Source organism: Lagopus leucura, unplaced genomic scaffold (assembly GCF_019238085.1).
Source record: "Lagopus leucura isolate 7727_CA_CO unplaced genomic scaffold, USGS_WTPT01 Super-Scaffold_100157, whole genome shotgun sequence".
NCBI lineage: Eukaryota > Metazoa > Chordata > Aves > Galliformes > Phasianidae > Lagopus > Lagopus leucura.
In genome coordinates, this window is record NW_024962334.1 from 4,689,907 (window position 1) to 4,708,213 (window position 18,307).

The 18,307-nt window shown below is 42.0% G+C and overlaps 1 protein-coding gene across 2 annotated transcripts in view; it reads left to right on the forward strand.

Moving 5' to 3' along the window:
* Nucleotides 1-18,307, forward strand: part of NPSR1 (neuropeptide S receptor 1) — a 77,806-nt gene that overhangs the window by 54,416 nt on the left and 5,083 nt on the right. For both annotated transcript variants that reach the window (XM_042889029.1, XM_042889028.1), the window contains 4 exons: nucleotides 4,974-5,077; nucleotides 5,403-5,496; nucleotides 10,856-11,057; nucleotides 18,111-18,187. In XM_042889029.1, coding sequence (XP_042744963.1) covers nucleotides 4,974-5,077; nucleotides 5,403-5,496; nucleotides 10,856-11,057; nucleotides 18,111-18,187 — 477 coding nt within the window. The remainder of the gene's footprint in view (nucleotides 1-4,973; nucleotides 5,078-5,402; nucleotides 5,497-10,855; nucleotides 11,058-18,110; nucleotides 18,188-18,307) is intronic.

An 18,307-nucleotide genomic window follows, 5' to 3' on the forward strand; every position in this document is an offset into this window, starting at 1 on the left:
CCAGATGATCTGCAGGGCTGAGAGGGGCTGTGAGCAGCCACAACACTGGGAGAAGGAGCACCCTCATCTTTGGCACTACACTGTTCTGAGAGCTACAATGTTGGCACTTTAAATGGCATTTTTAGGTACGTAACTGGTGTCTTGTCTTTGATGTGCTGCTTCTGGTGCTCTTTGCACACAGCCAGCTGATGGGAACACCTGGTGATGTCCCCGAAACACGAGCTGGTGCTCAGCCCTGAGGAAGAACTTGCCTTACAAAGTCTGGTGCAGTCAACAAAACAAGACGAGGCATCCCACTTAACAATGAGAATGCTCAGTAAATTACGTGAACAGAGGCATTTCAGTAAGAGGCCCCAGCTACCAGCTTTGTCTGAGAGTCATGGATCACTACGTCCAGCTTAATAGGGCTGCTCTCATCGAGGGAAAAAAGACCAACCTGGGGATGAGATGACATGTGGAGCTTTTTAACCCATGGCATCTTATCAGCAATCTGCTCCTTGCTTCCAACAGGAAAAACCTTCAGCATCTTTAGGGGAAATGACTTAAGGGAACATCAGTGTCAGCACTAATAATCAAATGATGGAGGGCTTTTTTCACAGCATCGCTAGCACAGAATTTTGTTTTAACCTCATTGGTCATAATGAAAGAAATATCCTGAAGCCTGCACAAGATACATCCCTTGGGCAATGCCATCAAGTCAATGAATTTCTATAAAAAGATTAACTGGGACAGTTGTAACATGTCCGTATTCCCATGCTAGATCACTAATTACCTCCATTTGTTTTCCATAATGGACTTCAATCTCAGTGGAGTTTTTTTTGCCATGAACATTTTTCTCACTTGCAGCAGTTGCTGCACATTCACATTTGTCCCTCCAAGGGCAATGCTGTCTTTTTCCCATTTTTCCAGCCCTCAGGCCTGTGAGGCAGTGTCTACCACACCAGCTCATGCAATCACTCCTGGAACCAAGTGGATCCTGTACTCAAACAAAACGAGTCAAGGTCTTGCACTCATTTATACCCCAAAAAGTCCAAAGGGATTTTAATGAGCACAGTGGAGACTTGGTAAGTACTGGGTTTTTTTTAGGATTTTCACAGCTGCTTTCAGCACCTGCCAAATTACCCAGATGTTGCAGTGCTATACTCTGTGTGGTTCAGACTCCTTACAGAACAGGCTGCTTCTCAGTCCTTTTCTCACTCTTTTCAATAACTGCTGGTTTAAAAAAGCTGCATGTGTGATTTTGAAACAGTGGCGGATTCATAAGGCCAGGAACTTGCTGTGCCCTGGAAGACCTGTTGTTGCTGTGATGGGGATGAGAAGGGAGCAGAGGGGCTGCGGAGCTGCCTGGCTCATGCAGACTCCATCAGTTGTTTTTTCTCCCCATGCACCCCAGGCAAATCCACCTTTGCTCCCTACTTCCCTCTACTTTTTCTTATTATTGAAGTCTCGTGGATTTCTTCTTTTAAATTGCATTTTTAGAAACTCTACCTCCTCTCAAAAGCAAACTGTCACTGCTCCTATCATATTAATGTTTCTGTCTTCTCCTTAACCAAGAATCACTATTTTGTATCGTTTTTGAGCGCGCTTTTGGATCATGCTATCACATGATTGCATTTATTTTTTTAATTTTCTGTCAGAAATGAATGTAAGTAATTAATTGATTTTTCCACTATTCTTTCTGAAGAATTAAATGAACCTGTAGTCGCACAGTTGCCTAGCAATTCAGGCGAAGAAATGCAGCACATAGAATACATCCTGGTTAAAAAAGTATTAAAAAATCAATGGCAATGACAAGCTAGCATGTAGTTATGAACAAAGGTTGATAAGTGCTGTTTTCAGGAAAGCAGGTGGTGTCATTTGGCCTGGAAACAAAACATCGGTGAAAGAACACTGTTACCTAACATGCAAGCCCCCAGCTCAGTGGGGAGAACTGAAGACACTAGCATTAATCAGGATGCTGGGGTTTAGGGTAATGCATCAGCTGAGCTGATCCTCAATACCAACTTTTATCATAAGAGATATCAACGATATATTCCACTCACATGTCTCATGTGTGTGGCACTGAAACTGTGCGGTGTGCAAAAGATGAGGGAAAAAACTGGCTGGTACATGATAGTGCAATGGACATGACATTGTTGTGTGGAGGAGTGTTTCCATAATGAAAGGGAATTGAGAAATCTAATTTGTCTTTATCTGCTTTGGCACACGGAGCTGTGCTGTGCCTGGGGACACACTCTGCTGAGTACCTGTCCAGTGCTTCCAGAAACTCAGAAACCCAAATTTACACCACCAGACAGGAGCAAGGGTTCCAGCTGCCAGCACAATGCAGCTGCAAAGTTTAAAACTTGTATAAAAAAGCCTCTGCACTCACCCAAAAACAGAAGGGCTTTAAAGGGAAGGAGAGCTTTGAGCTGACTGAAAGTACCTAAAGCTACAGCTATCCTGGCAGGTGTTGTAGTGCAGCTGGAGCAGAGTGGAGTGAAGAGTGAGGGATATGGAGCTGGCATTCACACCATGCATTCGAGGGGGTTGCATTAGATGAGTGGCTGCCCCCATGGTGTCTCAGCACTGGCTGACAGCTGCAAGGCACATGAAGTGGAGAACAGTTCTGGGATGAGCATCATTTGAAGTGAAGGCTCATTCACTTGGCTTCGTGGCATGAGTCAGAGAAATGGAGACCTACTGCAGTTTTAAAATGCATTTGGAACACAAACCAAAAATACTGAGATGGGCACAGGCTGGAAGGGAGGTTTTGAATGCACAGCCAGCATCCCAGATATGACTGACCCTTCACATATGTCCAAGGAATTTCCCAAGGGTATCAGGAAGGGATGACAAAATGCTGGTGTGAAGAGGAAGATGAGAAGATGGCATTACTTTCTGCCTCCCTTCTCCTTGGAGTGCGCTGAGATGGGTGGGTGGAAGAGCAGACTGTGCATCCTCCTCTTCCCCAGGGATCGTGAGCCCCCACTTACTGCCTGCTTGGAGGATGCTAAGATTGTCAAAAGCTGGAAGATACCCCGAGCTGAAGCTCTATTGATGTGTATTACTTTGAATCAATGAATATTTCATTACTGGAGAGAGAGAATATGAATCAATAATTCAGGAGTAAGGAAAGGGAAAGAGCTGGGTTTGAGCCACTGCAAGACACATTTCACTTTAAAGCACTTAAACTCTATGGTTTCTTCAAAAACCACCTTAATTACAGGCACCTACAGTCTGTTCAATGAAGTCCTAAAGCCAGTAATACTCATCAGAGAATTAAAATCATCCTTTGCCCCCATTAGTCTAATCAACAAGCAAAATTTAATATATGGCTTCAAACCAGGATTTTCTGTTGCCTTGAGTGGTTGTGAAAATAGAAAACACAGAAATGCTGCTTAGAAGGACATTTTTGAGGCAGAGGAAGAGAGAATAGAGAGAAAATTGTGTTGGGAAATACTGTGAGAGAAAAGTGCAAACTGGCAATAATTGAAAGATATTGAAATAATTGAAATAATGGCCATGAGATAAAGATGTAAGTAGGGAAGCATTGGGTGTACTTGTAGCAGGAATAATATTGCTGTTCTAATTTCATTTTGAACTGAACCTTGATGAAAAAAGGAGATAAAGGATTAGTGATACAGAAAAAAACCAAGCCTATTTTTCTAATGAAACAAAACTGGTTGATGCTTCCAAAGCATCAAATTCCATCTGGAAGTACCTGGAGTGTCTGTAATGTGAAAGAGAGTGAAATAAACAACTGCTGCCAAAATGACAGTTATTTGCATGAAAGCACTGGTCACAATCATTTATTACTTGACAAAAAAAAAAAAAAAAAATAGTTTTCCAATTGTTCAAATGTCTTTTTTCCAAAAGCACACATTTTCAAACCAACACTTTCTGATACGGGATTTATAATGCCTTAATCACAGACACATTTAAAACGTGCAAAGTGGTGGCATCAGAATGAAGCATTTTATCTCACTGCTCTACTTTTTTTTTTTTCTAATTGAAGTTTTTTTGCTTTTTGTCCTCAGAAATTGCACAAAATACTTTCCCAGCCTGCTCCATTCCCTTGTGGTAACCTGTACAAGAAGAGCAATGTGCTCTGCTAATCTCAACAGCAAAACACTACACTGATGGACATCAAAATAACTCTCCTAATCTATGGGGAAGAGCTTTCTTAATATTTTGATTTTAGGTACATGAATTAATATTGCCCACATGCACAGGAGCAATAACAGCTTTGGCAGTCTCCTTCTACAACTCGCATTGCTGTGAGTGCTCATTTGTTCAGTATGTAGCAGAATGGAGATGAAATATCTTCTCCGATCTCCTCAAAGAATAAAAGATGGCCTGAGGTCTGTTCACTTTGGTGTACAGGACTGACCAGGCATAAGTAGGTTAACTTCAAGCTGACAGGGTGTGTTTGCTTATTAAATAACTAAGCATGTGAATAAAATCCTGACAAAATTCCTGCTAACTTCAGCAGCATCTGGATTTCACCCCAGGTGCTTTCAAGGGATGTGCATTTCTTTTTGCAGTGAAACAAAAGGCAGTGAAAACCAGACATTAGATATCTCAGTTTTTGGAGCAGATGCACCTGGGCGCTCACCTACTTCTTCTCCAGGATTATAATTTATCCATTCCTGGTGGGAAAGCTGGGGGCCTTAACAGGAGGCAAGGAGTTGGAGGAGAAGCTGCAGGCATGCTGAAGAAGCAGATCTCATCTCTCTAAGGGGAGGCATGAGGGTGTACACAGGTGTATATTAAGTGTGCATTCATCTCACCTTGTCTCTCCAAATGAACAAGATCAAAGAAGTCCAGCTATCCAGCACTCTCTGAGACTTTTCCTTCAGCATCCTATGCTACCAGCAACAGGGGCTGCCCCTGCAGGTGATGGGAGTTGTACATCCCAAGGGCCCTCCCTGCCTGCCTCTGCAGCATAACTGCACTTCTTCTCATGTAGTTTCGGTGGCTTTCCTTTGCAGATTCATTCACGGGACTCATAAACATAATGACTGATATCATCTGGCGCTACACAGGAGATTTCATGGCCCCTGACATCGTCTGCAGAGTCGTCCGCTACTTACAGGTACAGGACCACGTGCTCTCCTGCATGCCTGAACTCACCCTAACAAAATGCTGCACAGATGCTTTGCTTCCACCAGGACTGCTAAATGCTGCCAGTAGTCACTTAACGTTTAAACACGTTTTATTTCAAACATATTAAGTCCTTTACCTTTTGCAGACCTGGAAAAGGAAAAAGGTCTGGGTGAAAATATAGATCTAAACTGTAAGTCTTTTTTTTTTTTTAAAGTAGTATAAGTTTTCATATATTCCTAGAGCAGTGTTTTATCTGGCACTGATTTCTACAGCAAACATGCCTCAACTACTTCCTTCTGTATCTTCTGCTCTAGGTGGTCCTCCTCTATGCTTCGACTTATGTCCTCGTGTCACTGAGCATAGACCGGTATCATGCCATAGTTTACCCCATGAAGTTCATGCAAGGAGGTAGGAGCATTTGCATACCTTGCTACTGCCATGGATAGTATTGGCTAGCTTCATTTTGCTAAAAGTTTCAAAATTATTCATCCTGTTCTGTGAATTATTAATTCCTGCTGGATTTTGTTACCATTCTCTGAATGGCAAAGGAGCTGTGATTTCCAGATTTATTAAACTGCACTTAGCCCTCAGCAGTTTTTATAAGCATTGTGTTTGCGAGGAATGAAATGACATTTTAAAAGCACGGAGGTTTTCATTATCTTCCAGCATTTTGAGAAAATTATTATGAGCAAAAGGTATCCCTTACAGCTATACTGAATCTAGGAGCAGCAACGGCTTTATTACCTGTATATTCACATGAAAAAATAATTTGGATAGAGTGCAGTATTGAGAATTGATATGACAGTTTGATGTGAACTTCAAAAATTATAGCAACTAAGTTTGGACATTGATTCTATCTTAAAATTTCTTCGATTTGTCATTTTTGCAGCACTCAAATACACCTTGTATGCTTAGCGACACAATTTAAAGAACACGATTTCTTTCCTACGCAGCTTAAAGTCTGAAGTTATGTATGTTGCACAGGGGGAATAAATAGCAATAGCAGCAGGGGGGAAGGGGATCAGTTACAAAAGAGATGGCAGCTGAAAAATGCACTTCAGTCAGGGAGAAATATCATTCTTACTTTGGACAAATGATAACTATTGACAGCCTGCTCTATTTAGGGGATCAGAATAGTGGTCCTCTTTGGACTCAGAAAGCTGTGAATCCATCACAACCCAGGCAGTGTTGCACCCTTGGCAGATGTTAAAGCCCGAAAGCTTCAAATGCTTATGTGAAGTTCAGCCCCAGCACGCAGGCTGGCTTTTGCAGAGTGGGAGGATTGCTATCAAACTTTTATGAGCAGGCTTTTGGGTGTGCAGTGCATGCTGCAGCTCCCACCAGCCTGGGGTTCCCAAATCACCTTGAGCCAAGCAGGCCCGATGACATTTCTTGCTTACAGTACCTCCTGAGCTTAGCAAAAACAACAACAACAAAAACCTCTATAAGTGCTTTTCTTTTTTTGTTGCTATGGAAAATTTGCTAGTTTAAGGAACAAATTGTATGCAATATTTTTTTTACTCTCACAGGAAGAGTGCTTTCTTTTATCTGATGCAGGCTCCTTTAAACACTTCCTACACTTGTTGGGGTGCAGAATATCTCAGTCCTAAGAGATCTCAGTACTCATCCTTCTCCACCACAATGCATGTTACCCCTCATCTGTCCTACAGAGTGCAGAAGCATATCATTCCTCCACCACTCGACACAGGATGGCCAGAGGCTGAGCTGCAGTTAATTGTATAACACAGGGATAACTGGTCTAGGATGGCTGAAGGAGTACATCTGTTTCCTCTCATCACATTTACTGAAGCCCAAGTGGTTCAGGATGCTTTTCTAAGATGTGGCATGCTCATCATGATGAGCACCCTGATGAGCACCTGCTTCCAGCAGGGCTGGTACCATGGAGAGATGTCTTTCGTGGAGCCAGAATCGTACAACCAGCTGTGTATGTTCAAGTGGGAAAAAGGAGGCAGTGGTAAATTCATAAGAATGCCTAAGAAGGCATGTTCATCACTAAAACTTCCTGGAATACATACATGCATACATTAACCTTTTGCACTTAGCTGTCCCTGGCAGAGCTTTCCTGTGTGCAGCTCTCAGGAGTCTTGTAGAAGAACAAAATGATTTACAAAACTTTGTCACTGGTGATGACCCAGATACTGTCAAAACAGCCCTGAGAGAATCAGTGGCAAGTAGCACGTATTGTTTCTTTTCAGAATGAAATGCTCATCCCCCAAAACCAAGTCAAGAAACACACAAGTCATTTACCAGAATCACCAAGGTTGAAAAAGACCCACAGGATCACCCAGTCCAACCATCCACCCATCACCAGTATTTCTCACTACACCACGTCCCTCAACACAACATCCAGCCTTTCCTTGAACACCCCCAGGGTCGGTGACTCCACCACCTCCCTAGGCAGCCCATTCCACTGCCTGACCACTCTTTCAGAAAAGCAGTATTTCCCAACATCCAGCCTAAATCTCCCCTGGTGAGTCTCGAGTTTCAAACATTACATTCCTTGAAAATATTATTTTGGAAAAAAAAAATAAGGTCAAACATTTTCTTTAGAAAATGTCAATTTGTACTTTATTTTTTTAATTATATGTTTAATTCCTAAACACGAGTTATGTTGAAAAAAAAACATTTGAAGGAAGCTGCTTTCTTAAAGGCTTCTAAGAAGATAGACTTGGACAGTTAAATATTTCATACTCACTTTGCAAATACCTAATTGACCACAGAAATTGCAAGATGGAGAAGAACTTTATATGCTATATATACTTTTTAATGCCAGCACTTCTGCTCTATGAGGCACCAACCAACCAAATCATTAAAAAATATGAAGACTGTAAGCTCAAAGAGAAACTGAGAAGTTACAACAGAACGCATTACATAAATATTTCACCATTTTGAGAAGATACGTATGACCACTGCGCAAACTGACCAGCAGCAGTCAACAGAACTGCTTAAATAAAAGACAAAATGAGAACAGATGGAAACTGTCCCTTTTGCTGTTTTGGGGTGCAAACACTGAGGTCCATTAGATCACTGAGATCCTGGAATGGTTCTCTCCAGATTTAAAAGGCACTTTTTTGGAGGAAGGATTGCACAGCACCGCCATTCACAGTAGCAGGGAGGTGCCTCCCCACCAGATGTGGCTGGGGCCAGGCAAAGGTACACAAAGCTGTTGTCACAGTGTGGATGAAGGAAGAGAAACAAAAGAGGCTGAGACTGCATCCAGAGTGGCCAACAGGGCAAGGGAATTGATTGTTTCCCTCTTTTCTTCTCCTAGGAAGATGGGCAGAAGGAGCTGGGCTTGTTCAGCCTGGAGAAGGCCCCTGGGAAACCCCACTGTAGCATTCCAGCACCTTGAGGGGAGCTTATAAAAAGGAGAGGGGCTGACTTTTTACATGGTCTGCTAGAGATAGGCAAGGCTGAACAGTTGTGAACTAAAAGAGGGGAAGTCTAGGTTAGATGTCAGGAAGAAATTCTTTACACAGAGGGTAGTGAAGCACTGGCACAGTCTGCCCTGAAAAGCTGTGGTGCCCCATCTCTGGGGGCATTAAAGGCCAGGTTGAATGGAGCCCTGGGCAGCCTGAGCTGGTGGGTGGCAGCCTTGCCTATGGCTAGGAGTTGGAACTGGGTGAGCTATAAGGTCCCCTCCAACCCAGGCTATTCTGTGATTCTGTGAAAAGGACAGTTATGAGAGCCAATAACCAGAGCTGATGGCAGATTCCTGCTAATGCTGGGTGCTGGTTTTGAACATTCTAGTATGGAAAACTCCCAATTTAAAGCTCAATACAATTTTGAAAGGAAAACACAGGGCAGATAGAATATTATACAGATTGTTATACAGAGTATTCGAAACATGTTACTTATTTGATTCCATTTATAACATATATGGTCTAGTTATATCATTTGCCATCATTGAGAGCATTTACAATGAATAAATACACTGCTTATGAGGCAGCCAATTAACATTAATCCAGTAAGATAAAAATCTACCCAGATGCTACCATTGCTCTGCAAAGCTTTTAAGACTAGCAAGGCCATGTTTTATCGAACACACGGAACATTTAAAAACCAAAATCAGTGAACATTTCAGTTAATATTTTATAAAACACAAAAATAAAACAACTCTATTGCCAAACCCAAGCTGCCTACTTCTTGTCAAATTAAGGGTGCATGAAAAGTAAGGTATGTTATCTAATAGTGACCTTTCCACCTTAGAAATAGACTTGTGGGTCCCATCGAGGCTTGTGTGCATGCTGTTCATGTAGCTTGCTCACAATCTAAAACCCTTTCTGTCAGGAAATATTTTGTGAAACTCTTAATATTCCTTTTGCTAAGTTTATTCTGTTATGCTTTGTGAAACCTCATGGTTTTCCTCTTCTAGTGCAATATTTATAGACTTAATCTAACCCTCTCACTTATGTGGTTGTCATCAGAGCTCTCCTAAACCCAAGATTAGAAGGACTATATTTTGCTGAATGTGGGCAGCATTTAAAGATGAGCAGGATAAATGAATATTTGCAACTGATGTTTTATAAAGCATAAAATTACTTTTAAAATGCTTCTCCCACATGCTTTCATATTGCTCTTTGAGCTTCAAGGAAGAAAGTCATACTTTTTCATATTCATAATTTAAAGTGATTTTCTATTTCACTGCCACTGCAGGTATTTTGTAGGCAGGCTGGACAGTAAATAGTTTCAACGCTGAACCTTCTCAGATCTCTAAAAAATCTGTCCTCATCTGCTCCTCTAGCAATCTGACTCAGAAGGCATAACTACTGCTGAGGATCACTTGTATAACACAGATCAGCTGCTCCTCCTCACACTTTTTAGCAAGAGCTACATGGATTTTAGTCAAAAGACATATATTTATGAAAACTAAAGCTTCAGGGCTGTTTGCTCCAACCAGTTGATTTTTATAGCATCCCATAGGTGCCACATGGCGTCATTTGGTTATCTACCATCTCTCCCTATCTGTCGAGGAGGCCATAAGCCAGGTGTAAGCAGTAACACAAATTTGCTTGAACTCCTATTCTTGATCCTTGAACTGCCATTCTTCACCAGGCAGCCTGGCAGAATCTCCTAGCTGCTGGTTGCTGCAGCAATTAAAACTGCTCAGCACTTTGAGCACAACCATAGGATTTCCTCACCCTCAGTGATGCTCACCCTCAGCATCAATGAGCATGTGCCCATCAGCTGGAGATGAGGTTGGTCCCCACTGCATCACTGGGAATTGGCAAAGATGTCTGAGCGTTCTGGGAGCACAGAGGTCTGTGTGGGATGCTGAGGAGTGCAGATGGGGCTAAAGGCAGATGAATGTGCAGTTCTGACTCAACACTGAGCTGATGAGTTTTTCCTAAGTCTTTTGTAAGTCTTCTCACTACAAAATGCAGCAAAATGTTGAACATCTATGGAGGTCATTTCTCCTTTTCAGCACCTCCCACCCATTTATGTTTTACGTAACCCTTCCTGGTCTATCTGAAGCTATCTGCTATCTGAAGCACAAGGGCTCCTTCTTTTCCATCTGTTCCCATACCAGCTGATTTGTTGCTGTGCCCAGGTACAAATGTGCAGCAGGACAGGTCTGTTGTCCCTTGCAAGAGGGACAAGAAAGAGATGAAATTCCCACACTCCTCTGCAGTCTTCTCAGCACTTACTATTCAGAGACCGTCCCCACCTCTCTCTCAGTTCTGCTACAAAGGGCCAATCCCACTGCCCACTCTGCTAACAATGTCTGTTTGAATCTGTTGAACAGAAAGACAGGCGAAAGTTCTTATTGGAGTGGCCTGGAGCCTCTCTTTCCTGTTTTCAATACCAACTCTGATAATTTTTGGGAAACGACAGCTCTCCAATGGGGAAGTGCAATGCTGGGCTCTGTGGCCAGATGATTCCTACTGGATCCCCTACATGACAGTGGTTGCTTTCCTTGTGTACTTCATTCCTCTGATCATTATCAGGTAAGCCTGCCATTGGAAGTGCATGGTGAAAGCTGTCAAGCATGCAATCAGCTTAATGCTTTAATTTCAGTCACTCATTATGGTTTCATTTCCACACCTGTCTCACGGTGGCTTTGATTCATATTGCACAGCACACGGGTCGCTGTGCTTGCCTTGCAGTGCTCTCCACGCAGTAATAGCCAGGAACATTATTTCTGAACAAGGAGTGCATCTCTAAGTGTGTCCACTTATCTCTGCAGCTTCAGGCTTTAAATAGACCTTTATAAATGCAATATGAATGTTTAGCTTATACGATAAAACGTGAATTTAATAAAAGAACAGAAAATACACTTAGCGCTAATTAAACTAAAATTAATTTTAAGTGCTCTCAAGCTTCATAGTATTTGAGGAGTGCTACTTCATCAGGGTCAAAAAGAAATTCCCAATTGTTTGAAGCTGTCAGGCACTTCCAAAATATGAAAAAAAAAAACCCACACACTGCAAAGGAAAATTTGAACTGCAAGTATTTCAGATTGATTTGCCTGAGACCACAAAGGTGGTCCACAATAAAATCTGCTATCAAAAGGAGCTCAGCAGAAAGAATAAACATAGACAGACAAAATTAATTCACTGTGCAATAGAAATTATCTCAGAGAATACTGAGCCTGGCTACTGTTTCTGGGAGAGATTTGTTGTGAATTTTTTGAATAGTTAGCAATTAGGAAATTCTATCCAGCACCTTAAATGTTTCTGGGGAGGCCTGTATCCTGTCAACTTATCAATCACACAGGTGTGTAAAACCTCCCCTTCGTACTCCAATTTACGTGTCCACACATTTTCTAGGACAGCTCAGCCACTCCTTTTCGCATGGAATATGTATAGGTTTACAGACAACAGAAAAAAACACACAGAAAGTCTTTTCCAGTTTTCTGACATTATGTTTCCCCTCCTCCCTGTCAAAACTATGTGACTTGACTTACAGCAAATCCCCAGAAGCAAGAAGGCAATGAGAACAGGAGGGAATAGGGAAAAGCGGTGAAGGCAGCATTTCATGAGATTGCCCTGACAGCTCAGAGATGAATAAAACATCCTCAAATTTCCGTGGCTTTAACCTTAAGTGACTTTCACACAAAAAGTTTATGCCAGGGCAGGAACTTAAAACCGTGGCCAGTTTCTCATTTCAGGGTATGTAGTGCAAGTGCTCCCACCTCATCTTCAAGACAAATTTTGGACAGGTCCAAAGTGGTGGCAGGCACATGGAGGTGGGTGGATCACGGAAGGATGAGTAAGGGCCATTTCTTGGTTTATGGCCATTTATAAGCTGGCAGCCCTACCCATGGCGGGGGAGTTGGAGCTCAATGAGGTTTAAGGTCCCTTCCAACCAGAGCTACTCTATGATTCTATTTTCTTTATAACAGAGAGGAATGTCTACAGCCACAGAAGATTACCATTAGAACAAAATCAGCAGACACACTGAACAAATACCCCATGCTTTGGAAACAACTGTCTAGTTTTTGAACCATGTTTTCAAGTTTTGGATTGCCAAGTATACAGCTGAAGGTTGCAACATCCCATCTGACACATCTGCCAGACCTCTGTCGATGCAGCCTCGAGGCACAACACCTATTCCTTTAACACTTCTTGGCAGTCCAGGAGGTTGAATCCAACCTACCTCATGTGGCTGCAGCATATTAATAGGCAGTCTGCAGCTAAAGAGCACCAGGAATGGCCATTAATTCCTGCAGGGATTCTATTTCCCTTCAAAAGACATGTTCCACTAAGTCCTTTTGGACATTCTGCAGGACCGGTGAGACACTGTTGCAGAAGGGTGAGCGAGGACAGATGCAATGTCCAGATGTAACTGGTGTGCGACATTCAGTTGAAAGATTAATTACAAAAATGAGAGGTTTTATTTAGTCCAGGAAGTAAGGCATTGTGTGGTTTCTGATTTTAGTGGCTTTTAGGTGAAGGTGTTCCAAAAAAAGACCATCACTTAACAATGGAGAGACAATACATAAATGTGTGACTGAAAACTCAAGTAGTAGTATGGATGAAAAGGATTTATTTGTATTAAATTCCTATATGGAGTGAATTCTTGTATGAAATACAAATTTAATATGAATAAAGCAGCAGCTGGAGTGCATAGCACGGTCACCAAAGCAGCCAAGCCTTACAGTGCAGGCAGCACATAGATTAAGACTAAGACCTTTTCTGCAATAACTCATTTTGCTTGTGCAGCTTCTTTATTTTCTCCTCTGAAGCACTCCAACCTAAGTGCGTGGTGGGTGCCCAAAGCAATGTGGGATGCTGCCTGAATTAACTCTTGATTAGTTCTGCCACCTGCATCTGCAGGAAGCCTCACATCCAGAGCAAAGCACTTCACCTAGGAAAGCACTTTTTCTGGCACGGTTCATCCAAAGAATAAAATCTTGCTTTTCAGGTGCAGAACTTAATTCTGCTCTGATCTGCCATTCTGGCTGCAAAGTTTTCAGTTGCTACAATCCACATACCGTCGTCTTTAAGTTTCTGTCATCCATCTTCCAGCACTCAGAGCTGATTTCACATGTTCCCAATACAGCCTACAAGTAACTCAGGCGAGATGCATCGTCCATAGTACCACAGCACAAATGATGTAATTCAGCTGATAACCCTCACAGTCAGCCTGGGAAGCCCTTCCGTTGGTGAGCAAACCCTTCAGACGCAATGTGAGCAAATTCTCTGGAAACCAGGCAAAAACATGCAAATAACCTGCTCTTCAATTCTGTTAATGTCCACATAAAAAGGCAATCTATCTATAAAACCACAAAATACTTCAGTGCTAGACAGATGTATTTCCACTGCCACTTTGCACAAATGGTGAGTTTTTTACTCAATTGTAATACAAATGAACAAGACCAAAATATCAGAAAGAGAATGAAGGCTCTTTAATCTAAGCCTGGTTATCTTTGAAAGCTGAGAAATGGAAAGAAGATTTGTTGTTTTCTTTTTAAAGATCCCCTCCTCTTTCTTTGTACTGGTCAGGGAGATCTAAGTGTCCTGCATCACATCCCATTTTTCCTTGCAGCACTTGAAGGTTTGGCCTGTTCTTTCTTCTCATTTGGGCTGCACTACCACTTTTTCTGCAGCTGATATTGTTAACCTACCAAACACCAAAGAGCACAGAAAAAGGAAAAGGGAATCTTCCTGATTTGTTCTTCCAGGATGAGAGTCCACAGCTACAACAAAAGCCATTTCAGCTACACTGAATAAAGCCAAGTGAATCTCTGAATGATACCTGTGATAGGTGAGGATACTTTGGGGCACTGCTAAACAGGGGCCAGATCAAGATTACAGTTGTTCCTCCCGCAAGCATTTGCACCTGACCTCTCAGGTCCTGTGATGGAGAGACATGAAAGTTGCTGGTTTTCTGTCCTGCATTGTTACTCTGTGCCACACCATAATTGAGTTCTGTCAGCTGGATATCAGAAATTTGGAATTCGTAAAGTTTTGTTCTTTTTAGCTGTTCTTCAAGATTGTCAGATGCATTTTCTCTGTTTTAACCTTTTGAATACAATATATAAACATTCATCTAATATAATTCCAAATACAAGTTAAAAAAAAAAATTCCTCTTGAGGTACAGAGGAAAAAAACAGTCCATCTGCTGTTTAAAATCAGAATTCCAAAGAGAACATTTGCTGTTGAGCAGCAAAAAGCTGGTCAGAAGGGAAAAAAAAAAAACCAGAATCACCTCACCTATAAGGAAAATTTATTGAATTGGAATACAAGCTCTATAATGAAATGGTGAGTAGATGAGTTATCAGAATTAAATCAAATAAAATGAAAAAAAAAAGGTATTAATAAAAATTGCAAACATCTGATTTTGAGTTTGATTCAAAGAGAACAGTCATTTTTGCCTGCAATTTCCATTTCAAAGGAAGAAATTCTAGACCTTGTATGTACTTTCTACTATCTGCCTGTCTATTCACTTGCTCATTATGTATGCCTACAATGATTTGTCTGGATGAAGTTACATGCACTTTTTGTCTTTGGATAAACAGTGCTGCAAATCAGCCACCACACAACATAGGACAGCTGCAGCCCTCTGCACAAATACAGTATGAGAAACAATAGACAATGCTGGAGGACAAATACAAGCAATTAACAGGGAGCTTCAGTATACCCTTTGCCATTGCAATGGCTCGTTTTGTTAGTAAAGACTGTGCCCAGGTGAGATGCTAGCATGATGTCATCATTTATTTTAAAACAAAAACATAACTCCCATTCTTAAAGAGCTGGCATCTTAGGGATGTTTTTATCAATACCTAGTTTTACCAGAAAGCATTTTATTTTCCAAAACAAAAGTGAGGTAGGAAGCTACCTCAAGTTGGTTATTCACAAGGACAAAGGCTGCCAAAATTACCCATGGAGTCAAATTAACCAACACCATTAACTAATAACATGCTACAATGAATGTGCATCTTAGTTCTTCAGAATCTGGATCAATCTAAATTGCTTTTGGAGATGCAATGAATGTAATTTGCTGAGTTACATCCCTAGACTAAATTATGTTCTTGTAATTTCCTGACATTTCTACACGTATGCATCTCCTTGGGGCTATGAAAAAGAAGCACTGCATTTTCATATGAACAGCATATCCACTTTACCCTACGGTCTTCATCACAGCCTGAGTGACTCCTTCTGAAAAAAAAAGTTTTAATTCTTTTTCCATCTAGATTTTCCACTGCATCTGATCTCTTCTTCCCTTTCAATAAGTGCCCTCCTTGTAAATAATGAGCCACAACAACTCATATAATACTTCATTATGGTAGTATGTATTACTACCATAGCACATTTACATGGCATCCAAAAGTCACAGTCAGGGTTGCAAGACTAGTACACTAAGTACATTCAGGCAAAGAAACCCAACAACATCTGGACTTCCCAACCATCTGAACATCAGATCCTGTTTGTCCCTCTCTACTCTTTGCTCATCTGCCACTTTGTTTACCATCAAGTGTGAATCTATTCCCATCCTTTAAGCCCTCAGCAGAAAGCAAGTGAAGAGCCTGGGTTCATAATTCAATAGCAGAAGCATTTGAATGGAAGGATGGAAACTGAGTATTCGAAGCTCCTTCATCCTGATACTTGAGCAACTCTGCATGTGCTCTTCGGGGCACACAGAAAGATCTGCATCAAAGGGGGCACTGTTCTAGTGGCAAATAAAGAAGGTCAGGCTAGAGACAGCAGGCTGGAGATAAAATAGAGACAGGTCTTGCAGGAGCTGGCTGAAGTTTTCTCATGATAACAGCAGTCATCATCATAATACATTCTGATTCACTGAAACAATCAAAGGAGAAATGATGCATGAATTTTCAACTTTTATCAGAGCAAAGTACACAGAAACTCTCAAGTGAACCAGCTGATAAATAAACAGGCTCTTGAAAAGCCAGGAGATAAAAGGAAAATGTTTGAGTCAGCTGGGAGCCATGCTGGACCTTTGAAGGGATTAAGGAGGGCAAGCTGATGTCTATGGAAGAGGCATGCAAAATCCTTGCTGGGTGAGAACTGTGCTGCTCTGCTGCACAACCTGGTCTGTGTGTTGAATTTCCAGCTCTCACCTTCTAAGCCTGGGAACCAGAGCTCTCAAACCTGTACAGAAAATATACCTACAGGATGCACAAGTGCTGCCTTTGGAAGCATGGCTAGGAGCTGAGGTGCTATAGGAAAGGCTTGTGTATCAGTCTGAAAGCTCTGGTAATAATAATGTTATCCACTCTCTGGAGGAAGAGGAAGTCAGAGCAAGGCCTTGTGTGTTGTTTTTCTTTCAGCTGTTGCAAACATAATGAGTCCAGAGGAGGGCCACTAAGATGATCAGAGGGCTGGAGCACATCTCCTATGAAGAAAGGTTGAGGGAACAGAGGGAATGGCTGTTTATGAGGATGGATAGTGATAGGACAAGGGGGAATGGTTTTAAACTGAGACAGGGGAAGTTTAGGTTGAATATTAGGAGGAAGTTTTTCACCAAGAGGGTGGTGAGGCACTGGCACAGGTTGCCCAAGGAGGCTGTGGATGCCCCATCCCTGCAGGCATTCAAGGCCAGGCTGGATGTGGCTCTGGGCAGCCTGGGCTGCTGGTTGGCGACCTGCACACAGCAGGGGGTTGAAACCAGATGATCTCTGTGGTCCTTTTCAACCCAGGCCATTCTATGATAACATCGTCATCCAAGATGTTTGTTCAAACATCTCTTCAGCTGAGAGGAATTATGTTCACCTATTCTATGTCAAATAAATAGAATCCCACAGTTTTTATCACCTAGGCAGAAGCTGTAACTACCGATGATTACTGTGCACTAGAGCACTTTCTATATTTCCCACCAAAGATACAGGCATATTCCTTTCTAAATATGCAAACCGCAACAAATCTGGTTTTAAGTTACCTAATTCTTCCGATCCACCTGACACTTCTGTGCTCCTTGGTTAGATTCCCAGGACCTCAAGAGCTGAGTGAGCACTGAGGTACAGTATGTTTTCATGGGTTGTGTCCCCATTCTCTTCCCTGAGTTACCATTTTATTCATCAGCTTCATATTCCCCAAGTAACACCAGAACAGAGCCAGACATGCAGCTGAAACAATTCCTTCTTCTTGCTTCCCCCATTTCAGAACACATTTCCCCCTTGCAGCTCCCACATTAAGCACTCACAAGCACATCCTAGCACAGGATGAGGTGCCTCCTGCCAGGATCTGATAATCAGACAGTTTTGGCCTCAAACAGCTCAAAATCCCCAACAAGCTCTTGCCTAGGAGAAGTTGGCCAAAACCATGTCTCTGCTTCTGACTTCAAAGCCGACATCTGCGAAGCCTGGACAGTGGTAACAAACTTCAACGTGAAAGTTCTTTGGGTTGCTCCTGGAAATATTTTGGTAGAGTCATATGTAATTTACTATTTCTATTATTATTACTATCATTTTTGTGAAGTTCTGCCATCTCCATGGGCTTCTTACACGTAGACAAGTATATTCACAGAGAACGAATAACTGAGATGTCAGTTAAATTTACCATGCCTCACAGTATCAATGACTCTTTCCCTTCTGCAGTGTCATATACTCAATCGTGATTCGAACCATCTGGATGAAGAGCAAAGCTCAGGCTGTCACTATATCCAGCTGCACTGGTGAGTCTCAGCACGCACGTGTCTCCAGACGCAGGATTCAGATTTGGGGAGCCACATCAAATCTGGGAATGCCCACATATGTGGTGTTGAGTTGGGACCCCATCACTGTGGATTGGGTTA